This window comes from Ranitomeya variabilis, chromosome 2 (genome assembly GCF_051348905.1).
Source record: "Ranitomeya variabilis isolate aRanVar5 chromosome 2, aRanVar5.hap1, whole genome shotgun sequence".
In the NCBI taxonomy this organism is placed as follows: domain Eukaryota; kingdom Metazoa; phylum Chordata; class Amphibia; order Anura; family Dendrobatidae; genus Ranitomeya; species Ranitomeya variabilis.
Genome location: NC_135233.1, coordinates 80,350,890 through 80,378,842, shown reverse-complemented (window position 1 = coordinate 80,378,842; position 27,953 = coordinate 80,350,890). Strand labels below are relative to the sequence as shown.

The window sequence follows — 27,953 nt, the reverse complement described above, 5'->3', positions numbered from 1 at the left end:
TCAAAGTTAACACATTAATAAAGTCAGATGACCCCTTGACTTTCAGCAGGAGAGACCAGCCAACTTATGTGTTCTCGGGGGAGATGATCAACCGGCAGATGTGTCTACCTGCTGCTGCTTTCTCCTATTTTTCCTCTGAAAACTGATGAAAGCTTGTACACGTTTGGTCAACAGCTATCTCAAGTGTAGGGACACCTTTAGTTGTAGACTAGGTGCATATACGGTGTCAGCTTTGACGGAAGGGATTATACAGCATACCACATCTCCTTTTCTCTGGTTCAGGAACATAATTTGCCCTTTTTCTGCTTATATTCATTTTATACTGTGCTTAGTAGACAAATTCACAGATAATTTGAGCGATTTTACCATTTGTGGCCCATATTTAATTCATTAGTGACATATTCAGTCATGTGTGCCCCCAGCAGAAAATGTTTCTGAAGCTCAGATTTTAAGTAAAATGCACTAGACTTGATATTCATTGTAGAGATGCCATAACAAGAGCTAGATTTATTGTATAAAGAATAGATTGCGTCAATAAAGAAATATATATTTTCCATAATAGATACACCGGAAAAGTCATTAAGGATGTTATAAATATGGGATCGTACAACTATCTGGGATTTGCAGAGAATGATGAAGAGTCACTGGAAAGTGTGAAGAATATGATTCAGAGATATGGTGCTGGTGTCTGTAGTACGAGGCAAGAAATGGGTAAGTTTGGTGCTACAAAGATCTGTCAGCCAATGAGTTAATTGTTAATACTGCAACATCATGCCTCTAATAACCTTGTGCCTCGCCAATCCATACTCTATTCCACCACCTCTCTAACCATCCTTTACAGGCTAACTATACCCTTAACTAAATGTGTGTGTATATGTGTATATATATATATATATATATATATATATATATATATATATATATATATATATATATATATATATATATATATATATATATATATATATATATATATATATATATATATATACATATACATATACACACTAGGCTACATACCTATAATAAATAAATATATATATATATATATATATATATATATATATATATATATATATTATAGGTATGTAGCCTAGCATGAGTGTTTCAATATACTCGCCTAATGCCACCTGTTCCATCGCCTTTCTGTTCCTGTACTTGGTGATGTCACTGTTCTTTATATTCTCCGGGTCACATGGTGCTGTGCATGAGCCAAAAGTGGCTTTTACAATATAAGTTTATAGGGGGTCAGACCAAGGCTCATTAGGCTTACATTGTTATAGAGACTTCCAGCTCACGCATAGAGTAAACTGGATAGTCTGGAGCGGGGTGTTGTCACTGAGAAGTAGAGCAGAACGGCGCTGGATTCTATCAAAGTCAAAACATATATACCGTACCTAAATTTAGTGTGTTTAAAAAAAAAAAAAAAAAAAAAGAGGGCTTGTTTAATGTCACCATACATATTAAAGTCAACTGAGCTTGCCAATATTATTGGACTAGGCGGACAGTCTGTGTATGAGGATCTGCCGACAGATGGCGTCAGGAAAGAGACGGATCCGGCAAATCAGATTTCCAACAGCTGATCTTTTTGTTACCTAAGAGATGAGCCGCTGTCAGAAGAGTCTGCCAAATACGCTCTTGTGGAGAAAACAGGAGCCAAACCAACTGTTCCCTTTAACCCCTTGATTTCCAAAATAGGGTCACTTGAGGGGAGATTCTGCTTTTAGCGCTTAGGGGCTCTGTATATGGCGTCCGCAAACTATTCTAGGAAAATCTGCGCTCCAGAAAGCAAATAGCGCTCCTTCCCTCCCGAGTCACAAATGGGGTATTTCTATATTCAGCAGAAATTGTGGGACAAATTTTGGTGTTATTTTTTACCCATTGGCCAGTATGAAAATTGTAATATCTAGGGCTAACACATAATCTTTGTGGTAAAAATGTAAATACTTTTTCTTCACTGCCCAATGGTATAACATTTTGTGACACACCTGTGGTGTCAATATGATCACTGCACCCCTAGATGAATTAATTGAGGTGTAGTTTGTAAAATGAAGTCACTTATTGGAGGTTCTGCTGGTCTGGCACCTCAGAGGCTCTACAATTGTGACATGGCACATCAAGCCAGTCCAGCAAAATCTGAACTCTAATATGGCACTTATTCTCTTTTGAGCTTTGCACTGTAGCTCCAAAAGTAGTTTTCGACTATTAATGGGGTGTCGCTGTACTCAGGAGAAATTGCACAACAATTTTTGGGGTCCATTTTCTCCTGTTACCCTTGTGAAAATGAAAAATGTGGGGCTAAAAAACATTTTTGTGGGAATTTTTTTTTTTTTTTTTCTCACGGCTCAACATTATAAAGTTATGTGAAGCACCTGGGGTTTCAAGGTGCATATCACATGTCTTCATAACTTCCCTGAGGGGTCTAGCTTCCAAAATGTTGTCACTTGTGGTGGGTTTCCTCTGTTTAGACACATCAGGGGCTCTCTAACGGTATGTGCATACGTTGCGGATTTTGCTGCAGTTCCGCAGCGGTTTTGACGCTGTGGATTCGCAGCTGTTTTCCATGAGTTTACAGTACCATGTAAACCTATGGAAAGCAAAATCCCCAGTGCACATGCTGCAGAAAAAAACGCATGGAGATGCTGCGTTGTTTATTCCACAGCATGTTCATTCTTTGGGCGAATTCTGTAGCGGTTTACACCTGCTCCATAATAGGAATCCACAGGTGTAAAGCCACAGGTGGAATCCGCACAAAAAACGCATAAAATCTGCAGGTAAAACGCAGTGGTTTTTACCTGCGGATTTCTCAAAACAGGTGCGGAAAGATCAGCAGAGGTTCCATCTACGTGTGCAGATACCCTAATTTTTCCAGTCAAATGGTGCTTTTTTCCTTCTGAGCCCTGCCGTGCACCTAAACAGTGGTTTTCCCCCACATATAGGGTATCGATAAGCTCAGGAAAAATTGCACAACAAATTGTATGGTCCATTTTTTTCCTGTAACCCTTGTGAAAGTAGATAAATTGGGTCCATAGGAAAATTTTTGTGAAAAAGTAGTTGTTTTTTTTTCTTCCACTAAAGATTAATTAAGGAAATTTCTGCAAGAAATCCTGACGTGTGCACATACCCTAATAGTTACACAGAGACCTGGAGAGGTGTACAAGCAACAGTGTCTTGCACCCACTGTGAAATTTGGTGGAGGATCGGTGATGATCTGGGGATGCTTCAGCAAGGCTGGAATTTGCCAGGTTAATCTTTGCGAATGGTGTATGATTCCGCATACAAGGTTATCCTGGAAAAATGGTTGATTCCTTCTGCTCAGGCAATGTTCCCCAACTCTGAGGACTGGTTTTTCCAGCAGGACAATGCGCTATGCCACAGAGCTAGGTCAATCAAGGGGTGGATGAAGGACCACCACATCAAATCCCTGTCAGGGCCAGCCCAATCTCCAGACCTGAACCCCATTGAAAACCTCTGGAATGTAATCAAGAGGAAGATGGATGGTCACAAGCCATCAAACAAAGAACTGCTTATATTTTTGTGCCAGGAGTGGCATAAGGTCACCCAAAAGCAGTGTGAAAGACTGGTGGAAAGCATGCCAAGACGCATGAAAGCTGTGAATAAAAATCATGGTTATTCCATAAAATATTCATTTCTGAACTCTTCCTGAGTTAAAACATTAGTATTGTTGTTTCTAAATGATTATGAACTTTTTTCTTTTTTTTTTTGCATTATTTGAGGTCTGCAAGCAATACCTTTTTTTTCTTTTATTTTGACCATTTCTCATTTTCAGAAAATAAATACAAAATGCATTGCTTGGAAATTCAGAGACATGTTGTCAGTATTTTATAGACTAAAAGAGCAATGTACATTTTTACTCAAAAAATATACCTATAAAGAGAAAAATCAAGCAAACTGAACATTTTGCAGTGGTCTCTTAATTTTTGCCAGAGCTGTATATTGTAAGCCATTGCTGCCAGGACTCCATTATTTTTCCTTACCAATCTGTCACTTAGCCTAATTTTTTGAACTTTCCATTTGCACTCATTTTTGTAGTCCAAAGGGGGCACAATCTATTTCCCATCTGTACTCGGGATGATCATTTGCAGTCGATCTTCCACCTATATCTGCTCTGCCTAATAGGAGTGGTAATAACTGATACATGATTGTTCTTCACTCTTGGTCTACATTTTGAAATATTTTGACTTGCCCAAACTATTTACATCACATTACGTCTTCACTGTGTTACTTTTTTAGACAGCTCTTTTAAAGACTGGAAAAACCTGTTTGCTGTGTGGAATGTGTAGTACTTGGAGCATAAACTCTTTGACCCGGAAACTAAGATTTCACGTGTGTGACTTTTATTCAGAATTTTTAAGATTGTGCAAGTAATCCACAAAACTATTGCTCCATACTTCTAATCCTCAAAGATTTTGCTCTGTGCACACCTCTTGACCTGTGCAATATGACAGAAATGATATAGTAGTTCTGGAATCTGCCACCATAGTCACTTTGTGTTACGTTCATCGGTGTCATCATCACAACTGCGTTATTCTCGTGTTTCCTCCGGAATATTTAGGTAATGGTATGCAGTATGATCAGTTTATTTGCGGAATATCTGAAGTTACTGTGTATAAATGTAAAACATTGTTTCCTTGGTTTAGTTTGACTTTCATTTTTGGATAGTGACATTGTGCAGTTTGTCCTTGTGAACTTATCCTCTTCATAATCTAAAATTGTACTTCTTTTACAATGTGTTAAAAAAATATAATTCATTAATTTATTTATTTTTTCTGCTTGTAGTCATACGATAATCATTTTTTTTGCTTAATGAGGTATCCCGGTTGTCAGGAATTCCAGTTGGTACGAATTATCACCTGCCTTGTGGTTCATATACGTGTTCCAAGCTGTGCAACTTATGTTCTTGTAACCAGAATACCCCACAGGATAGGTGATAATTTTTATATCAGTAAGAGTCTGACCACTGAGACCCTCATCAATTTCAAAATAGGGCACTTTTATGCACACCAGGATGGAGTAGCAACGCTCTTACTTGTCTGCCGCGCTCCATTCATTCTCTATGGGACTGCCGGAGCCCTGTACTTCTATAGGGAATTAATAGCACGGTAGAATGGAACAATTGTGCATGTTCAACTAACAGGCAGGTAAAAGTGCCCCATTCTGGCGATCAGTGGGTTCCTAGTGCCCTGCTCTAACCAGCTTCCCACCGATCTAAGTCATATTACATACCCTGTTAATAAAGCACCAAAGAATCTACCTTCACACAAGGAAGGTAAAATTACATATCAACTTTATTAACCAACATAAAAGTAGTAATCAGTAATGGGTATCTACCCACAGCACTGGAAAATAGGTGGGCAACCCAGGTCAGGGCTCCATTAGTAGTGGTATCATAATACAAGCCATGATATAACAATGCATATTACAATTGTGCAAGTGACCATGTACAAGTATGCAAGCAAAAAATAAACAAAATAATAGTACAAGTGTATAACTTAACAATATAATGATATAATTACCAAATGAAGCGCTCCTGGGGGCCCACCACACCCGACGCGCGTTTCGCACCGAAATGCTTCGTCTGTTAATAGACAGATTGTTCCAACTAGGCTTCCCCCTGTAAATGGGTATTCTGGGGCTGCTCACTTCTGCATCGGAGGTAACATTCACGTGTCCTATTCTAATATACAGATCAGATGCATTATCCCTGATTGCACCAGTTTTAAATAGTTGACTAAGCAATGTATTATTTACTGCTACAATTTGACAGTGACCTCCACATTTAAAAAACTCTTTTAAAAGACATGATTTTTTTTTTTTTTTTTAGTCTTGATTTTGGTGTTTTTCACTTCTACTTTCGCTTGCACCTGATTCTTTTTAGCTTGCATCTTTTTAAAGTCTAGGTGTTCTGTTTTTCTTTTATATTGCTTACGTTTGCCATTGTTGGCCAAGTTTATGATTGCCAAATGTTTTCAGCTGGGTCACCGATTGCATCATTTCAAATAGTCACAAAATTAGGCACAAATTTTACTCTTCATTTTGAATGATTTTGTTAGATTTTTTTTTTTATTTGCCATTTTGCAAAACATCCCACTTTTCTCGCGAAAAAAGGTCAAAAACAAAAAGGAAGTGCCTTTTTTTCACTTTGCACACAATTTATCATCCACATGCACAATATTAAATTTGGCACAACAGCAACAAATGACAAGACAAAAGTTGCTTAAAAAATACCTAACAATTGGGACGATAGTATTTAGCATGGTTTTATAAGAACGACATGTGGTTTTTGGCACTTTTGTAGGCAGATTTTGATCCATTTTTTTTTCATTTTTTTAATTTTCTTATTGTGTATATTAAAGGGACACTGTCACCTGAATTTGGAGGGAACAATCTTTAGACCTAGGGGCGGGGTTTTCGGGTGTTTGATGCACCCTTACCCGCCGGCTGCATGCTGGCTGCAATATTGGATTGAAGTTCATTCTCTGTCCTCCGTAGTACATGCCTGCACAAGGCAATCTTTTAACACCTTTCGCTGCAAAAACTTCAGAAAGACCATGTTAATAACTGGTCAATAAACATGCATTTTACCACAATTTAGAGTCGAAAAGCACTTGAAAAAGAATTGACATGGTTGTTGTTGGGGTGTGTGTGTGTATGTATGTATATATGTATGTGTGTGTGTGTGTGTGTGTGTGTGTGTATATATATATATATATACAGTTAGGTCCATATATATTTGGACAGAGACAACATTTTTCTCATTTTGGTTATAGACATTACCACAATGAATTTTAAACAAAACAATTCAGATGCAGTTGAAGTTCAGACTTTCAGCTTTCATTTGAGGGTATCCACATTAAAATTGGATGAAGGGTTTAGGAGTTTCAGCTCCTTAACATGTGCCACCCTGTTTTTAAAGGGACCAAAAGTAATTGGACAGATTCAATAACTTTAAATAAAATGTTCATTTCTAGTACTTGGTTGAAAACCCTTTGTTGGCAATGACTGCCTGAAGTCTTGAACTCATGGACATCACCAGATGCTGTGTTTCCTCCTTTTTGATGCTCTGCCAGGCCTTCACTGCAGTGGTTTTCAGTTGCTGTTTGTTTGTGGGCCTTTCTGTCTGAAGTTTAGTCTTTAACAAGCGAAATGCTGCTCAATTGGGTTGAGATCAGGTGACTGACTTGGCCATTGAAGAATATTCCACTTCTTTGCTTTAATAGACTCCTGGGTTGCTTTGGCTTTATGTTTTGGGTCATTGTCCATCTGTAGTATGAAACGACGACCAATCAGTTTGGCTGCATTTGGGTGGATCTGAGCACACAGTATGGCGGCTCTGAATACCTCAGAATTCATTCGGCTGCTTCTGTCCTGTGTCACATCATCAATAAACACTAATGACCCAGTGCCACTGGCAGCCATGCATGCCCAAGCCATCACACTGCCTCCGCCGTGTTTTACAGATAATGTGGTATGCTTTGGACCGTGAGCTGTACCACGCCGTCGCCATACTTTTCTCTTTCCATCATTCTGGTAGAGGTTGATCTTGGTTTCATCTGTCCAAAGAATGTTCTTCCGGAACTGTGCTGGCTTTTTTAGATGTTTTTTAGCAAAGTCCAGTCTAGCCTTTTTATTCTTGATGCTTATGAGTGGCTTGCACCGTGCAGTGAACCCTCTGTAGTTACTTTCATGCAGTCTTCTCTTTATGATAGATTTGGATATTGATACGCTGACCTCCGGGAGAGTGTTGGTCACTTGGTTGGCTGTTGTGAAGGGGTTTCTCTTCACCATGGAGATTATTCTGCAATCATCCACCACTGTTGTCTTCCGTGGGCGCCTATGTCTTTTTGCATTGATGAGATCACCAGTGCTTTCTTTCCTTCTCAGGATGTACCAAACTGTACATTTTGCCACTCCTAATATTTTAGCAATTTCTCGGACGGGTTTTTTCTCTGTTTTCACAGCTTAAGAATGGCTTGTTTCACCTTCATGGAGAGCACTTTTGACCGCATGTTTACTTCATAGGAAAACCTTCCAAATGCAAGCACCACACCTCAAATCAACTCCAGGCCTTTTATCTGCTTAGTTGAGAATGACATAATGAAGGGATTGCCCACATCTGTCCATGAAATAGCTTTGGAGTCAATTGTCCAATTACTTTTGGTCCCTTTAAAAAACAGGGTGGCACAGGTTAAGGAGCTGAAACTCCTAAACTCTTCATCCAATTTTAATATGGATACCCTCAAATGAAAGCTAAAAGTCTGAACTTCAACTGCATCTGAATTGTTTTGTTTAAAATTTAAATTGTGGTAATGTCTATAACCAAAATGAGAAAAATGTCTCTGTCCAAATATATATGGACCTAACTGTATTTATTTATTTTTTTTATTTTTTTTTTAATTCAAATAAACAAGTTAAAAAAATCCATTTGAACATACCCCAATAGTGATCGTTCAGGCTCAGTCATATATCAGTTTTTGTTTTTTTTAAATGCCAGCTTTCTTTTTCAGGACATTTGCTTATTCATCAAGAGCTGGAAGACTTGGTAGCAAAGTTTGTGAATGCAGAGGCCGCAATGGTATTTAGTATGGGATTTGCTACAAACTCCACAAATATTCCGGCACTGGTTGGCAAGGTACGCTTTCGTAGAAATCATTTAAAGTCTGTTTTTTGTTTTTGTTCTTAACACATATTTAACTATATAGAAATATAGATATTTGTTGTTTCTATGAATTATGTACAACTTCAAATATTTGAGCAAGTATACTAATCAAATAAGATTGTCTACAGTTCTAGCCAAAGATTGAAAAAAATAAAGAAATAAAAAAAGTTTTTAAATCAATTTTCAAACATTTCAACTTCCTCAATCACACTTTCTATAAAAAGGCACAAAAGGATGAGACTGTCCTATATATTTAACTGCTGTATGTATGCAATCCTAGACAAGTTAGCAAAAAGGAACTACCGTAGCTTGTAAAATTAAATAAAGGACTTAAGGTCATGCATGAAGATATAATATAATCATATAGGAGAAATGGTGCAGAAATAGACCATAACAAGACAGCACATATAGAATAAAATACAACATTTTATGGAATGGAAAAAGAAAATAATAACATGGATAAAATTCAGCTTAACCAAATGATGGGACACGTAACAAAAAGGGGTAGTGGTAATAATAATATTTCCAAATAGATTCTTGTGGGATCATAAGTACAAAGTCCCAGATGTAATCAAAGCCAGCTTGCATAGTCTCTAGTCTCACACATTTACTATATACTATATTTTTTGCTTTGTAAGACGCTCCGGATTATGAGACGCACTCCAAATTTTGAGGAGAAAAATAGGAAAAAAACTTCTTTAAATAAATTGGTGGGGCTTCTTATAATCCATGCGTCTTATTGCTTACCAGGGGTTGTGGCTGCGGTGGATCAGGGTCCCAGGGTTGTTGCTGGAGGCAGGAGTGGAGCATTGCTGCAGGCTGGGATGATGGGGTCTGCAGGGGGGCTCCTGTGCTGCAGGCTGGGATGAGGGGGTCTGCAGGGGGGCTCCTGTGCTGTAGGCAGGTTACGGTGCTGCGGGGGTGTCTCCGGTGCTGCGGGGGGCTCTGTCGACATTTTGTGAAAGGCCAGAGCCCCCAGCACTTAGTCCATGCTTTCCTGTGGGGTGAACTTCGGGAAAATGGCGGCGGCGCATGTGCAGATGGAGATCTTGGGACCAAGATCTCGAGGGATGAGATCTCAGCGCTGAAATCTCATCTCCTGAGATTCCGGCGGCCATTTTCCCGGAGCCCGTCACAGAGGAAAGCATTGACGAACTGCCGGGGGGCTCTGGCCTTTCACAAAATGTCGCCAGAGCCCTCCGCAGCACCGGAGCCTGCAGCATCACCCTGGGCAGTAGCGGACAACTGCGGCAGCGGTGGTGGACAACCACGGCGGCGGACACCCCTCATCCCAGCCTGTAATGGTAAGCAGTATATTCGCTTTGTCCCCAAATTTGGGGGAAATAAAGTGCGTCTTACAAAGGGAAAAATACAGTATGTATATTTTAGTGTTTCTACCACACTTGTACTATATTATCTCTCTGCTTAAGTTGCTGATTAAATCTAAACCTCTGTTTAATTATGTATGCAAGCTGGCTTTGATTACTTCCAGGACTTTGTACTTATGATCCTACAAGAATTTATTTGGAGATATTATTATTACTACTACCACCTCCTTTTTGTGACGTGTCCCGTCATTTGTTTCAGCTGAATTTTATCTACGTGGTTATTTTCTTTTTCCACTCAATAAAATTTTGAATTTTATTCTATATACTGTGGTCTATGTCTGCACAATTTCTCCTATATGATTGTATGCAATTCTAGACAAGTCTAATCTAAGAGCTGCTGACAACACTACAAAAGCTTGAAACTTGAGTATTTGGTGCCTGCGGACAAAATTGAGAGTATGGGGAAAAATTAACCTTTAGGTCCAGTCTCAGTTTTTTGTGTTCATCTTCTTTTAAAAAATTGTGAAATTTTGAATTTTTCGCTTTGTACAGGTATTTTTGACAGTCTTTAGTCATAATGAAGACTAAATATAGAATTCTGCATTTTTATAAAATTGCCCACCCCCACCAAAAAAAAAACAAAAAACAAAAGCTACAAAATGACAAAATTTGCTCTAACTTTCTTATTTTTAAATCCAAAAATAGATATAATCTAAACTTTGATCTCTATCTGGGACTAGTTTAAAAATGCTTTAAAAGTCGCAACATTTTTGAGACATTTCAAACCCTTTCATGCCACAATTCTGCTGGAATGGCCCCTTTGAGTAGACAGACTTAAAAGGCACCAATTTATCAGTTTGATAAATTTTGGTACACTTTTAGGCTGCCGTCACACTAGCAGTATTTGGTCAGTATTTTACATCAGTATTTGTAAGCCAAAACCAGGAGTGGGTGATAAATACAGAAGTGGAGCATATGTTTCTATTATACTTTTCCTCTAATTGTTCCACTGCTGGTTTTGGCTTACAAATACTGATGTAAAATACTGACCAAGTACTGCTAGTGTGACGGCAGCCTTAGGGCGCAGTCAGACAGCTGTATAATTCGTACTGAGATCGTAACGCAGTTCACGGACTGGCCGTTGGCTCTTCCAACCAGAGTGTGACAACTGCATATAAAACACATGCAGATATCACAATTGGGTCAGGACAGCCACCGGCCAGTCCGTGCACTGCTTTCCAAACTCTGTCCAATTTACACGACCGTCTTACTGCGCTCTTAGGCCGGCCTCACACTCAGCGTATAAAAATACGGTCCGTTTTTTACGGCCGTAATACGCAGAAAAGTCCCCAAAATAGTGGTCCGTATGTCATCCGTAGGCAGGGTGTGGCAGCGTATTTTGCGCATGGCATCCTCCGTATGTAATCCGTATGGCATCCGTACTGCGATATTTTCTCGCAGGCTTGCAAAACCGACATCTAATGGATTTATGGGCTCAAATGTTCGGGAAAAACATATATACAGTGTGTATATGTATGTGTGTGTGTGTATATATATATATATATATATATATATATATATATATATATATAATATATATATATAATATATTCATTCTCTAATATATAAGGCTGAATGTGTGTGTGTGTGTGTATGTCCGGGATTGGCATCTGAACCGTCGCAGCTACAGCCACAAAATTTTGCACAGTCACACGTCTGGACCCCGAGAGCGTCATAGGCTATGTTGTGAGGTGAAATTTTAACCCTGCGCTTTCCAATTCACCAAACAATTTTGCCCCTACCTACATAATGGGGAAAAAGTGAAAGGAAAAGTGTTGGAGGCAAATTAACAGCTGCCAGATGTGAACAAGGGGGACTTAAAGAATGAGAGCGATGGCGCCAAAGAGTATATACTGTACAGTTGCTAAGGTGGGGCCCCGACATGGGATAATCACCACACCACCACGGGGATATGAACACACACACAAAATGCGCCACACACTACCACGTGCTCGAACACATATACCACCCTAAGCGCACATTTCACCACACATACACCAACCTCGCCACATAAAAGTCGCCGCTCAAAACTCGCCACGCGCAAAACTCTCCACATACAAAACTCGCCACACGTGCAAAACTCACCTCATGGAAAACTCGCCACACGCAAAACTTGCACACGCGGAAAAAATGCCACATGCACAAAAGTTGCAACACATGCAAAAGTTGCCTCACACAAAACTTGCACATACTCAAAAGGCACCACACATAAAACTCGCCATGCGCAAAACTCGCCATGCGCAAAACTTGCTGCACACAACTTGCTACACTAACCTGTCACATGCAACTCGACGCACAAAAAGTTGCTACACGCATGTCGCCACACAAAACTCATCTCACAAAAGTCGCTACATGCATGTCACCACACGCAACTCAACACACACAACTTGACACACGAAACTCGCCCTAAAAAACACACAAGTCTGGTATTATCCTTCAAAAATAAAAATCTGATTAATAAGCAGACAAACTACAAGAGCAACAAATGCACCATATAGGAATCCGGCAGCTGTCAGTCACATGACCAGTCTACTATGTGTATGTGTGAGCTAATATATACTGCCAGGGGGCGGGCTTACTGTTGGCTGGGGATTTATCAGGCTGACAATTTAGCTTACAAATACTGAGGTAAAAATACTGACCAAATAACGTGTGAACGAGGTCTAATACAGGAGGAGATGACCTACAGATATATACTATATACAGGAGGAGATGACACACAGGTATATACTATTTACAGGGGAGATGACACACAGGTATATACTATATACAGGAGGAGATGACAAACGGGTATATGCTATATACAGGAGCAAATTACCTACAGGTATATAGTATATACAGGAGGAGATGTCACACAGATGACATACAGGTATATACTATATACAGGAGGAGATGACACACAGATATATACTATATATAGGTGAGATGACACACAGGTATATACTATATACAGGAGGAGATTACATACAGGTATATACTATATATAGGAGATGACATACAGGTATATACTATATACAGGGGACATGACACACAGCAGGTATATACTATATACAGGGGAGATGACATACAGGTGTATACTATATATAAGGGAGATGACAAACATGTATATACTGAGGTGAAAATGAGAGGTGTGAGGTGAAAATGAAAAGGTGTGAGTGCAAAATGAGAGGAGTGAGGGAAAATAGTGGAGTGATCGGAAAATGACAGATGTGAGGTCGAAATGACAAGAGTTAGGGGGGAATGAGAGATGTGAGGGGGAAAATGAAAGATGTGATGGGGAAAATGAGAGGCGTGATGGGAAAATAAGAGAAGTGAGGTGCTATAACTAACCACAGATATTTACTATGCCCAGGCAACGCCGGGCTCTTCAGCTAGTCTAATATATAAAGCTGAATGTGTGTGTGTGTGTGTGTGTGTGTGTGTGTGTGTGTGTGTGTGTATGTCCGGGATTGGCATCTGAACCGTCGCAGCTACGGGCACAAAATTTTGCACAGTCACACGTCTGGACCCCGAGAGCATCAAAGCTATGTTGTGAGGTGAAATTTTAACCCCGCGCTTTCCAATTCACCAAACAATTTTGCCCCTATCTACATAATGGGGGAAAAAATGAAAGGAAAAGTGTTGGAGGCAAATTAACAGCTGTGAGATGTGAACAAGGGGGACTTAAAGAATGAGAGCGATGGCGCCAAAGAGTATATACTGTACAGTTGCTAAGGTGGGGCCCCGACATGGGATAATCACCACACCACCACGGGGATATGAACACACACACAAAGTGCGCCACACACTACCACGTGCTCGAACACACTCAGCGCACATTTCACCACACATACACCAACCTTGCCACATAAAAGTCGAAACACAAAAGTCGCCACGCGCAAAACTCTCCACATGCAAAACTCGCCACTAGGGTTGAGCGACTTTCATTTTTTTAAGATCGAGTAGGGTTTTGGGAAACCCGATTTTGTCCAGAGTCGAGTCGAGTGCAGTCGGCCGATTATCGCTAAAAGTCGGGGATCGACCGAAACACGAAACTCAATGCAAGTCAATGGGGAAGCATAGTCGGCAGTGAGTGGAGGCCAGGAAAACACCTACAGTGCCCATTTTAATGCCAAAAACATCCATTCTTGTTTCTGAAGCTTGCCAATCTTAATTAACTGTATAATAATAGTTGGGCATAGGGAATTGGGGGAAAGTTGTGGGGGGAGTAGGGCTGGCTCAAGTTTTTCGTGGGCCCAGGAAATGCGGACTACGTCACGGCGGTGTTGCAGGGAAAGGTAAGTATTTAAAAGTTGCAAGTGCTGTGATCCTGAGCAAGCAGGGGGGGGCCCACTCGTTCGCATTGCCACTGGCACAGGGCCCCTCAAAGTACGGCGGTGTGTTTGCATGGCGGGGGCGCCTCCCACCAGCAGCGACACTTTTGCGTACTCTGAGGGGCCCTGTGCCAGTGACGTCGCCAACGAGTATGCCCCCCCACCTGATGAAGGAACCTGCACTTTCATCTGCACCTTCCTCTTTGTCCCTGTGTAAGGTGGTATAACATGCGGGAAGGGGAACCTTACTTTCAGCAGGGACAGATTCTGGCTGTGTAGAGTACAAGGGGAATGTAGTGGTCTAGGTCAATGTACCAGCAGACTCATTTAGCAGTGGCTGGGCAATGGGCAGGATGAGGAGGAAACAGATATAGGGCCAAAGAATAAAGTAGGCTACATGCAGTTCAAAATTGGTAACAGGACTAAACAGGCGGCATTGCTTTGTTCAGTGGAGTAGCAAACCCAAGAGCAGCAGACACTGTTTCAAGGGCCTAACCACACTAGTAGGCCAAATGCAGTTTAATATCTGATAGTATAGGGCGAAAGCCAGAATGTGGAAGCTCAGCTTTGTTCAGTTGAGGACAACACCAGGGAGGGGCAGACACCTTTAGTAGGCCGGAAAAGCCTATTGCATTTTTCAAAATGGTAATTTGGAGCAGAAGGTTGAAGCTCAGCTTTATTTAGTTGAGGGCAACACCAGGGAGGGGCAGAAGCCGTTAGTAGGCCCTAACCAAAGTTGAAGGCCAAATGCAGTTTAATTTTTGATACTATAGGCCGAAAGCCAGAAGGTGGAAGCTCCGATTTAGACAGTGGAGGACAATTTGAATTAGGGACTGCAGACAGACTTAGTAGGCTGTCCCCTGTGGACCATGCATCCACCACATTAACCCATTGCGCCGTAATGGACACGTAATCTTCCGTGGCCATGCCTACAGGTCCATGCGTCTGTTGTCAGGTGCACCTTTGTACTCACAGATTGCCAGAGTGCATGGACAATGCGGTCTTCTACATGCTGGTGGAGGGTTGGGATGGCTTTTCTCGCAAAAGAAGTGTCGACTGGTTAGCTTGTAGCGTGGTACAGCGTAGTCCATCATGGCCTTATTAATAGTAAATAAAATATATAACTAGGCTCTATGAACTTTTAAATAGGTTCCAGGGGTACACGGGCAGCATTGGTGTGGTCAGTGGAGGAGTATTGCAAGTAGGGGCTGCAGACAGGCTATCAAAGGCCTAAAATAACAAACAGTAGGCAGTCATGGCAGTTTTACATCGGTTACATGGATACACAGGCAGGCACTCCAGGCAGCATTGTGGTCAGTGGAGGAGTATTGCAAGTAGGGGCTGCAGACAGGCTATCAAAGGCCTAAAATAACAAACAGTAGGCAGTCATGGCAGTTTTACATCGGTTACATGGATACACAGGCAGGCACTCCAGGCAGCATTGTGGTCAGTGGAGGAGTATTGCAAGTAGGGGCCGCAGACAGGCTATCAAAGGCCTAAAATAACAAACAATAGGCTCATGGCAGTTTTACAGCGGTTACATGGATAGACGGGCAGGCAGCTTGGTGGTGAGTGGAGGAGTATTTAAAGTAGGGACCGCAGACAGGCTATCAAAGGCCTAACATAACAAACAATAGGCTCATGGCAGTTTTACAGCGGTTACATGGATACACGGGCAGGCAACTTGGTGGTGGTGAGTGGAGGAGTATTTAAAGTAGGGACCGCAGACAGGCTATCAAAGGCCTAAAATAACAAACAATAGGCTTATGGCAGTTTTACAGCGGTTACATGGATACACGGGCAGGCAGCTTGGTGGTCAGTGGAGGAGTATTTAAAGTAGGGACCGCAGACAGGCTATCAAAGGCCTAACATAACAAACAATAGGCTCATGGCAGTTTTACAGCGGTTACATGGATACACGGGCAGGCAGCTTGGTGGTCAGTGGAGGAGTATTTAAAGTAGGGACCGCAGACAGGCTTCAAAGGCCTAACATAAGAAAATGGGCTGGCTGTAGGCACTTTATAATTGGTTCCAGGGGTACACGGGCAGCAGTGGTCTGGTCAGTGGAGGACTAGTGGAAGGAGGGACCGCAGACAGGCTTCAAAGGCCTAAAATAACAAACAATAGGCTCATGGCAGTTTTACAGCGGTTACATGGATACACGGGCAGGCAGCTTGGTGGTGAGTGGAGGAGTATTTAAAGTAGGGACCGCAGACAGGCTATCAAAGGCCTAAAATAACAAACAATAGGCTTATGGCAGTTTTACAGCGGTTACATGGATACACGGGCAGGCAGCTTGGTGGTCAGTGGAGGAGTATTTAAAGTAGGGACCGCAGACAGGCTATCAAAGGCCTAACATAACAAACAATAGGCTCATGGCAGTTTTACAGCGGTTACATGGATACACGGGCAGGCAGCTTGGTGGTCAGTGGAGGAGTATTTAAAGTAGGGACCGCAGACAGGCTTCAAAGGCCTAACATAAGAAAATGGGCTGGCTGTAGGCACTTTATAATTGGTTCCAGGGGTACACGGGCAGCAGTGGTCTGGTCAGTGGAGGACTAGTGGAAGGAGGGACCGCAGACAGGCTTCAAAGGCCTAAAATAACAAACAATAGGCTCATGGCAGTTTTACAGCGGTTACATGGATACACGGGCAGGCAACTTGGTGGTGGTGAGTGGAGGAGTATTTAAAGTAGGGACCGCAGACAGGCTATCAAAGGCCTAAAATAACAAACAATAGGCTTATGGCAGTTTTACAGCGGTTACATGGATACACGGGCAGGCAGCTTGGTGGTCAGTGGAGGAGTTTTTAAAGTAGGGACCGCAGGCAGGCTATCAAAGGCCTAACATAACAAACAATAGGCTCATGGCAGCTTTACAGCGGTTACATGGATACACAGGCAGCTTGGTGGTGAGTGGAGGAGTAGTGCAAGGAGTGTCTGTCCCAGTACTCCCAAAATATAAATAGATGTTAATGTCTCGCAAAACAACCACAACAAAAAAAAAGGTGGCATACTTAGGTACAGGGGTGGGCTCATCTACTGAGTTTCTGACATAGTAATTTGGCAGTAACTATTTAATGGTGCCAATATAGGACACAGACACAGACTACTTTAAGTTGCATCATAGATGTCTACAAATTTGTATTGTCAGTGCCAGACATTGAATGATGTCAGCGAATAGACTAAAGATTGGTGGAGCTGTGCGACATAATTTTGCACGTGGTAGAGCACATTTTGAGCTGGGGTAGGGGGGAACTCTCTTGAGGCCGGCGGGACCGCCCCAGGGCCCCTCATGTTACAACGGTGTGTCTGACGTTGGGTGCGCACCACCACCGCCAGAGACACTACATTGTACTATGAGGGACCCAGTAGCAATGCCGTCAACCAAAAGCGAGCACACCCACCTCTTCAGACAAACAGCAGTCTCACGGGTGCTTGCGCCAAGTCGCGATACCACGGCCCCGTGTGGGGAGTTTGGCCATTTAGGGAGGTGTAAACATGTCGTATGCTGTACAATCAGCTGCAGCAAATTAGACATTAGAAAAGTAATTCACAGGCAAGAGCCTTTCATAGGAAAGCTAGGTGTCGGCCGGGCAAGGTGGGGCAAAAGATTTCGAAATCCAGTTGTGGTTCATTTTAATGAATGTTAGATCGTCAACATTTTGGGTAGCCAGACGAGTCCTTTTTTCGGTTAATATTGAACCTGCAGCACTGAATACTCTTTCTGATAGGACACTTGCTGCCGGGCAAGCAAGCTCCTGCAATGCATATTCTGCCAATTCTGGCCAGGTGTCTAATTTGGAGGCCCAGTAATCAAATGGGAATGACGGTTGAGGGAGAACATCGATAAGGGATGAAAAATAGTTAGTAACCATACTGGACAAATGTTGTCTCCTGTCACTTTCAATTGATGCAGCAGTACCTGTCCTGTCTGCGGTCATAGCAAAATCACTCCACAACCTGGTCAGAAAACCCCTCTGTCCAACGCCACTTCTGATGTGTGCACCCCTAACACTCCTAGTCTGCTGCCCCCTGGAGCTCGTGTGAGAACGATCACGTGCGCTGTGTGCTGGGAATGCCTGAAGCAAACGGTCAACAAGAGTTGATTGTTTGGTTGCTAATATTAGTTCCAAGTTCTCATGTGGCATAATATTTTGCAATTTGCCTTTATAGCGTGGATCAAGGAGGCAGGCCAACCAGTAATCGTCATCGTTCATCATTTTCGTAATGCGTGTGTCCCTTTTTAGGATACGTAAGGCATAATCCGCCATGTGGGCCAAAGTTCCAGTTGTCAAATCTCCGGTTGTGATTGGTTGAGGGGCAGTTGCAGGCAAATCTACGTCACTTGTGTCCCTCAAAAAACCAGAACCCGGCCGTGACACGCAACCAATTTCCTGTGCCCCCGGGAAAGGTTCGGCATTAAAAATATACTCATCCCCATCATCCTCCTCGTCCTCCACCTCCTCTTCGCCCGCTACCTCGTCCTGTACACTGCCCTGACCAGACAATGGCTGACTGTCATCAAGGCTTTCCTCTTCCTCTGGTGCAGACGCCTGCTCCTTTATGTGCGTCAAACTTTGCATCAGCAGACGCATTAGGGGGATGCTCATGCTTATTACGGCGTTGTCTGCACTAACCAGCCGTGTGCATTCCTCAAAACACTGAAGGACTTGACACATGTCTTGTATCTTAGACCACTGCACACCTGACAACTCCATGTCTGCCATCCTACTGCCTGCCCGTGTATCCTCCCACAAATAAATAACAGCACGCCTCTGTTCGCACAGTCTCTGAAGCATGTGCAGTGTTGAGTTCCACCTTGTTGCAACGTCTATGATTAGGCGATGCTGGGGAAGGTTCAAAGACCGCTGATAGGTCTGCATACGGCTGGCGTGTACAGGCGAACGTCGGATATGTGAGCAAAGTGCACGCACTTTGAGGAGCAGGTCGGAGAACCCAGGATAAGTTTTCAATAAGCACTGCACCACCAGGTTTAAGGTGTGAGCCAGGCAAGGAATGTGTTTCAGTTGGGAAAGGGAGATGGCAGCCATGAAATTCCTTCCGTTATCACTCACTACCTTGCCTGCCTCAAGATCTACTGTGCCCAGCCACGACTGTGTTTCTTGTTGCAAGAACTCGGACAGAACTTCCGCGGTGTGTGTCTGTTGTCGCCCAAGCACTTCATAGCCAATACAGCCTGCTGACGCTTGGCAGTAGCTGGCCCATAATGGGACAACTGGTGTGCAACAGTGTCATCTGCCGATGGAGTGGTTGGCAGACTGCGTTCTGTGGAAGAGCTGTAGCTTCTGCAGGAGGACGAGGAGGAGGAGGGGGTGCGAACGCCTACAGCCAACTGTTTCCTAGACCGTGGGCTAGGCACAACTGTCCCTAAATTGATGTCGCCTGTGGACCCTGCATCCACCACATTCACCCAGTGTGCCGTGATGGACACATAACGTCCCTGGCCATGCCTACTGGTCCATGCATCTGTAGTCAGGTGCACCTTTGTACTCACAGATTGCCTGAGTGCATGGACGATGCGCTGTTTAACATGCTGGTGCAGGGCTGGGATGGCTTTTCTGGAAAAAAAGTGTCGACTGGGTAGCTCGTATCGTGGTTCAGCGTACTCCATCAGGGCTTTGAAAGCTTCGCTTTCAACTAACCGGTAGGGCATCATCTCTAACGAGATTAGTCTAGCTATGTGGGCGTTAAAACCCTGTGTACGCGGATGCGAGGATAAGTACTTCCTTTTTCTAACCAGAGTCTCATGTAGGGTGAGCTGGACTGGAGAGCTGGAGATCGTGGAACTTTCGGGTGTGCCGGTGTACATGGCAGACTGAGAGACGGTTGGAGACGGTATTGTTTCCGCCGGTGCCCTAGATGCAATATTTCCTCCTACAAAACTGGTGATTCCCTGACCCTGACTGCTTTTGGCTGGCAAAGAAACCTGCACAGATACTGCCGGTGGTGCGGAAAATGGTGGCCTTACAGTGACGGAAGGGATGTTGCGTTGCTGACTAGCTTCATTGGCCGAGGGTGCTACAACCTTGAGGGACGTTTGGTAGTTAGTCCAGGCTTGAAAATGCATGGTGGTTAAGTGTCTATGCATGCAACTAGTATTTAGACTTTTCAGATTCTGACCTCTGCTTAAGCTAGTTGAACATTTTTGACAGATGACTTTGCGCTGATCAGTTGGATGTTGTTTAAAAAAATGCCAGACTGCACTCTTCCTAGACTCGGATCCCTTTTCAGGGATTGCAGACTGAGCTTTAACCGGATGGCAACGCTGTGCTCCAACAGGTTTTGGCTTTGACACGCGTTTTGGGCCAGATACGGGCCCGGCAGATGGAACCTGTTGCGATGTTGATGCCTGCTGCGGCCCCTCCTCCACCTCCGCTTCTGAACTACTGCCGCCTGCACCCTGTTCCCCCAATGGCTGCCAATCGGGGTCAATAACTGGGTCATCTATTACCTCCTCTTCGAGCTCGTGTGCAACTTCGTCTGTGTCACTGTGTCGGTCGGTGGTATAGCGTTCGTGGCGGGGCAACATAGTCTCATCAGGGTCTGATTGTGGATCTGTACCCTGAGAGGGCAATGTGGTGGTCTGAGTCAAAGGAGCAGCATAGTACTCTGGCTGTGGCTGTGCATCAGTGCACTCCATGTCAGAATATACTTGTAATGGGCATGGCCTGTTAAATGTTTCACTTTCTAAGCCAGGGACGGTATGTGTAAAGAGCTCCATGGAGTGACCCGTTGTGTCGCCTGCTGCATCCTTCTCTCTTGTTGTAGTTTTTGCTGAGGAGGACAAGGAAGCGACTTGTCCCTGACCGTGAACATCCACAAGCGACGCGCTGCTTTTACATTTACCAGTTTCGGAAGAGGAGGCAAAAGAGCTAGAGGCTGAGTCTGCAATGTAAGCCAAAACTTGCTGTTGCTGCTCCGCCTTTAAAAGCGGTTTTCCTACTCCCAGAAAAGAGAGCGTTCGAGGCCTTGTGTAGCCTGACGACGAAACTGGCTCCACAGCTCCAGACTTAGGTGGAATATTTTTATCCCCACGACCACCTGATGCTCCACTACCACTACCATCATTACCAGCTGACAATGAACGCCCACGACGACCTCTTGCACCAGACTTCCTCATTGTTTTAAAATCTTAACCAAAGTAACTTTATTTGTTGCTGTCAAACAACTTACACGGTGAGCTATAACTTCAGTATGATTTCAATATCCCTTAACAGGTTGGTGAGACCACAAGGAAAATCAGGCACAATGTTACACACTCTGTTTTCTGTGGCACAAAATCACAGAGATGACACACACGCAGGACTGTCACTCAAGCACTAATGTCAATATTAATCTCCCACCTAATTTATGTATTTTTTTTTTTCAGGGAGACTTTAGAAACCAAATAATAAGAAAATAAATAAATAAATAGGCTTTCTATAGCCCACTGAATGAGAGATAGCACACACAGCAGTGGCACACAAGCCCTGACTGAGGCCAATATTTTTCTCCCACTGATTGATGTAGTGTTTTTGTGTTGAGGTAGATTTTAGAACACAAATCAAGGAAAAAAAAATAAATAGGCTTTCTATGGCCCACTGAATGAAAGGGAGAGAGGTGGCACACCCAGGAGTCAAGACTGGCACACAAGCTGAAAGGGCAATATTACTCTCCCACTGTTTTTTTATGTTTTTTTTTTTTTTTTCAGGGAGACTTTAGAAACCAAATAATATTAAAAAAACCAAAAAAAAAATAGCCTTTCTATGGCCCACTGAATGAGAGAGAGAGGTGGCACACCCAGGAGTCAAGACTGGCACACAAGCTGAAAGGGCAATATTACTCTCCCACTGTTTTTTTATGTATTTTTTGTTTTTTAAGGGAGACTTTAGAAACCCAATAATATTTAAAAAAAAAAATAAATAGGCTTTCTATGGCCCACTGAATGAGAGGGAGAGAGGTGGCACACCCAGGAGTCAAGACTGGCACACAAGCTGAAAGGGCAATATTACTCTCCCACTGTTTTTTTAGTTTTTTTTTGTTTTTTCCGGGAGACTTTAGAAACCAAATAATATAAAAAAAAAAAAAAATAGGCTTGCTATAGCCCACTGAATGAGAGATAGCACACACAGCAGTGGCACACAAGCCCTGACTGAGGCCAATATTTTTCTCCCACTGATTGATGTAGTGTTTTTGTGTTGAGGTAGAATTTAGAACACAAATCACGGAAAAAATAAATAGGCTTTCTATGGCCCACTGAATGAAAGGGAGAGAGGTGGCACACCCAGGAGTCAAGACTGGCACACAAGCTGAAAGGGCAATATTACTCTCCCACTGTTTTTTTTATGTATTTTTTGTTTTTTAAGGGAGACTTTAGAAACCCAATAATATTTAAAAAAATAAATAAATAGGCTTTCTATGGCCCACTGAATGAGAGGGAGAGAGGTGGCACACCCAGGAGTCAAGACTGGCACACAAGCTGAAAGGGCAATATTACTCTCCCACTGTTTTTTTAGGTTTTTTTTTTTTTTTCAGGGAGACTTTAGAAACCAAATAATATTAAAAAAAAAAAAAAAAAAATAGGCTTGCTATAGCCCACTGAATGAGAGATAGCACACACAGCAGTGGCACACAAGCCCTGACTGAGGCCAATATTTTTCTCCCACTGATTGATGTAGTGTTTTTGTGTTGAGGTAGAATTTAGAACACAAATCACGGAAAAAATAAATAGGCTTTCTATGGCCCACTGAATGAAAGGGAGAGAGGTGGCACACCCAGGAGTCAAGACTGGCACACAAGCTGAAAGGGCAATATTACTCTCCCACTGTTTTTTGTATGTTTTTTTTTTTTTTTCAGGGAGACTTTAGAAACCAAATAATATTAAAAAAACCAAAAAAAAAAATAGCCTTTCTATGGCCCACTGAATGAGAGAGAGAGGTGGCACACCCAGGAGTCAAGACTGGCACACAAGCTGAAAGGGCAATATTACTCTCCCACTGTTTTTTTTATGTATTTTTTGTTTTTTAAGGGAGACTTTAGAAACCCAATAATATTTAAAAAAATAAATAAATAGGCTTTCTATGGCCCACTGAATGAGAGGGAGAGAGGTGGCACACCCAGGAGTCAAGACTGGCACACAAGCTGAAAGGGCAATATTACTCTCCCACTGTTTTTTTAGGTTTTTTTTGTTTTTTCCGGGAGACTTTAGAAACCAAATAATATTAAAAAAACCAAAAAAAAAATAGCCTTTCTATGGCCCACTGAATGAGAGAGAGAGGTGGCACACCCAGGAGTCAAGACTGGCACACAAGCTGAAAGGGCAATATTACTCTCCCACTGTTTTTTTATGTATTTTTTGTTTTTTAAGGGAGACTTTAGAAACCCAATAATATTAAAAAAAAAAAAAAAATAGGCTTTCTATGGCCCACTGAATGAGAGGGAGAGAGGTGGCACACCCAGGAGTCAAGACTGGCACACAAGCTGAAAGGGCAATATTACTCTCCCACTGTTTTTTTAGGTTTTTTTTGTTTTTTCCGGGAGACTTTAGAAACCAAATAATATTAAAAAAAAAAAAAAAAAAAATAGGCTTGCTATAGCCCACTGAATGAGAGATAGCACACACAGCAGTGGCACACAAGCCCTGACTGAGGCCAATATATTTCTCCCACTGATTGATGTAGTGTTTTTGTGTTGAGGTAGATTTTAGAACACAAATCACGGAAAAAATAAATAGGCTTTCTATGGCCCACTCAGTGAGAGATGGCACACACAGGGATGGCACTGTAGCAGAAATGCCAATCTTAATCTCCCACAAAAAAAAAAAAAAACTGTCCTACAATTACTATCTCCCTGCAGTAATGTAAGCCAGGTATGGCAGGCAGCAATAGGAGTGGACTGATGCACAAATTAAATAAAAAGTGTGGACAAACAAAAAAGATAGCTGTGCAGAAAGGAAGGAACAAGAGGATATGTGCTTTGAAAAAAGCAGTTGGTTTCCACAGTGGCGTACACACAGCAATACAGCTATCACGGAGCCTTCTAGGGCAGCCCAATGAGCTACAGCGCTGAGGGGAAAAAAAAAAAAAAAAATAGCTTCCACAGTCCCTGCACGTCGAAGGTGGTGTTGGACAGTGGAAATCGCTGCAGCACAAGCGGTTTGGTGGTTAGTGGACCCTGCCTAACGCTCTCCCTGCTTCTGACGAAGCGGCAGCAACCTGTCCCTAAGCTCAGATCAGCAGCAGTAAGATGGCGGTCGGCGGGAACGCCCCTTTATAGCCCCTGTGACGCCGCAGACAGCAAGCCAATCACTGCAATGCCCTTCTCTAAGATGGTGGGGACCAGGATCTATGTCATCACGCTGCCCACACTCTGCGTTCACCTTCATTGGCTGAGAAATGGCGCTTTTCGCGTCATTGAAACGCGACTTTGGCACGAAAGTCGCGTACCGCATGGCCGACAAGCACAGGGGTCAGATCGGGTTTCATGAGACGCCGACTTAGCCAAAAGTCGGCGACTTTTGAAAATGATCGACCCGTTTCGCTCAACCCTACTCGCCACACGTGCAAAACTCACCTCATGGAAAACTCGCCACACGCAAAACTTGCACACGCGGAAAAATTGCCACATGCACAAAAGTTGCAACACATGCAAAAGTTGCCTCACACAAAACTTGCACATACTCAAAAGGCACAACACATAAAACTCGCCACGCGCAAAACTCACCATGCGCAAAACTTGCTGCACACAACTTGCTACACTAACCTGTCACATGCAACTCAACACACAAAAAGTTGCTACACGCATGTCGCGACACAAAAATCATCTCACAAAAGTCGCTACATGCATGTCACCACACGCAACTCCACACACACAACTTGACACACATGTCGCCCTAAAACACACACAAGTCTGGTATTATCCTTCAAAAATAAAAATCTGATTAATAAGCAGACAAACTACAAGAGCAACAAATGCACCATATAGGAATCCGGCAGCTGTCAGTCACATGACCAGTCTATTATGTGTATGTGTGAGCTAATATATACTGCCAGGGGGCGGGCTTACTGTTGGCTGGGGATTTATCAGGCTGCCAATTTAGCTTACAAATACTGAGGTAAAAATACTGACCAAATAAGGTGTGAACGAGGTCTAATACAGGAGGAGATGACATACAGATATATACTATTTACAGGGGATATGACACACAGGTATATACTATATACAGGAGGAGATGACACACAGATATATACTATATACAGGAGAGATAACACACAGGTATATACTATATATAGGAGGAGATGACATACAGGTACATACTACATACAGGAGGAGATGACATACAGGTATATACTATATACAGGAGCAGATTACCTACAGGTATATAGTATATACAGAAGGAGATGACATACAGGTATATGCTATGTATAGGAGGAGATGACATACAGGTATATACTATATACAGGAGGAGATGACACACAGATATATACTATATATAGGTGAGATGACACACAGGTATATACTATATACAGGAGGAGATGACATACAGGTATATACTATATTCAGGGGAGATGACACACAGCAGGTATATACTATATACAGGGGAGATGACATACAGGTATATACTATATACAGGAGATGACATACAGATGTATACTATATATAAGGGAGATGACAAACATGTACATACTTAGGTGAAAATGAGAGGTGTGAGGTGAAAATGAAAAGGTGTGAGTGCAAAATGAGAGGAGTGAGGGAAAATAGTGGAGTGATCGGAAAATGACAGATGTGAGGTTGAAATGACAAGTGTTAGGGGGGAATGAGAGGAGTGAGGGGGAAAATGAGGTGTGAGGGAGAAAATGACAGATGTGAGGGGGAAAATGAGAGGCGTGATGGGAAAATAAGAAGTGAGGTGCTATAACTAACCACAGATATTTACTATGCCCAGGCAACGCCGGGCTCTTCAGCTAATATATATATATATATCTCATTGAGACACATATACATATGTTCTGTATTTATATTTAATTCAGCGCGATATATGTGAAAAGCCAGTAATTCAATTGCCGGCTTTTCATTTCTCTCTTCACAAACCCGACAGGATATGAGACATGGTTTACATACAGTAAACCATCTCATATCCCCCTTTTTTTTGCATATTCCACACTACTAATGTTGGTAGTGTGTGCAAAATTTGGGCGCTGTAGCTGCTAAAATAAAGGGTTAAATGGCGGAAAAAATTAGCGTGGGCTCCCGCACAATTTTCTCCGCCAGAGTGGTAAAGTCAGTGACTGAGGGCAGATATTAATAGCCAGGAGAGGGTCCATGGTTATTGGCCCCCCTGGCTACAAACATCTGCCCCCAGCCACCCCAGAAAAGGCACAACTGGAAGATGCGCCTATTCTGGCACTTGGCCACTCTCTTCCCACTCCCTGTAGCGGTGGGATATGGGGTAATGAAGGGTTAAAGCCACCTTGCTATTGGAAGGTGACATTAAGCCAGATTAATAATGGAGAGGCGTCAATTATGACACCTATCCATTATTAATCCAATTGTATGAAAGGGTTAAAAAACACACACACATTATTAAAAAGTATTTTAATGAAATAAACACACAGGTTGTTTTAATATTTTATTGCTCTCTCAATCCACCTGAAGACCCTCGCTTGGCAAAATAATAAACCAACAATATACATACCTTCTGATGAACTGTCAGGTCCCACGAAGTAAATCCATCTGAAGGGGTTAACTCATTTTACAGGCAGGAGCTGCGCTAAAGCACTCGCTCGTGCCTGTAACCCCGGGTGCTGAAAGGAAAGCTGGGTGATCTGTACTTAGATTGAGTTGCGATGAGGCGCCCTCTGGTGGATGAACTCATATGAACTCGAGCATGGGAACTTTTCCAAGGCTCCAGTTCATGAGTTCATCCACCAGAGGGCGCCTCACCGCAACTCAATCTAAGTACAGATCACCCAGCTTTCCTTTCAGCACCCGGGGATTACAGGCACGAGCGAGTGCTTTAGCGCAGCTCTTGCCTGTAAAATGAGTTAACCCCTTCAGATGGATTTACTTCGTGGGACCTGACAGTTCATCAGAAGGTATGTATATTGTTGGTTTATTATTTTGCCAAGCGAGGGTCTTCAGGTGGATTGAGAGAGCAATAAAATATTAAAACAACCTGTGTGTTTATTTCATTAAAATACTTTTTAATAATGTGTGTGTGTGTGTGTTTTAACCCTTTCATACAATTGGATTAATAATGGATAGGTGTCATAATTGGCGCCTCTCCATTATTAATCTGGCTTAATGTCACCTTACAATAGCAAGGTGGCATTAACCCTTCATTACCCCATATCCCACAGCTACACGGGAGTGGGAAGAGAGAGGCCAAGTGCCAGAATAGGCGCATCTTCCAGATGTGCCTTTTCTGGGGTGATGGGGGCAGATGTTTGTAGCCAGGGGGAAGCCAATAACCATGGACCCTCTCCTGGCTATTAATATCTGCCCTCAGTCACTGGCTTTACCACTCTGGTGGAGAAAATTGTGTGGGAGCCCACGCCAATTTTTTCCGCCAT

The 27,953-nt window shown here is 42.7% G+C and overlaps 1 protein-coding gene across 1 annotated transcript in view; it reads left to right on the top strand.

The window, feature by feature from the left end:
- Positions 1-27,953, top strand: part of LOC143804472 (serine palmitoyltransferase 3-like) — a 120,087-nt gene that overhangs the window by 45,938 nt on the left and 46,196 nt on the right. Inside the window, exons 4-5 of the mRNA XM_077282593.1 lie at positions 563-711; positions 8,529-8,653. Coding sequence (XP_077138708.1) covers positions 563-711; positions 8,529-8,653 — 274 coding nt within the window. The remainder of the gene's footprint in view (positions 1-562; positions 712-8,528; positions 8,654-27,953) is intronic.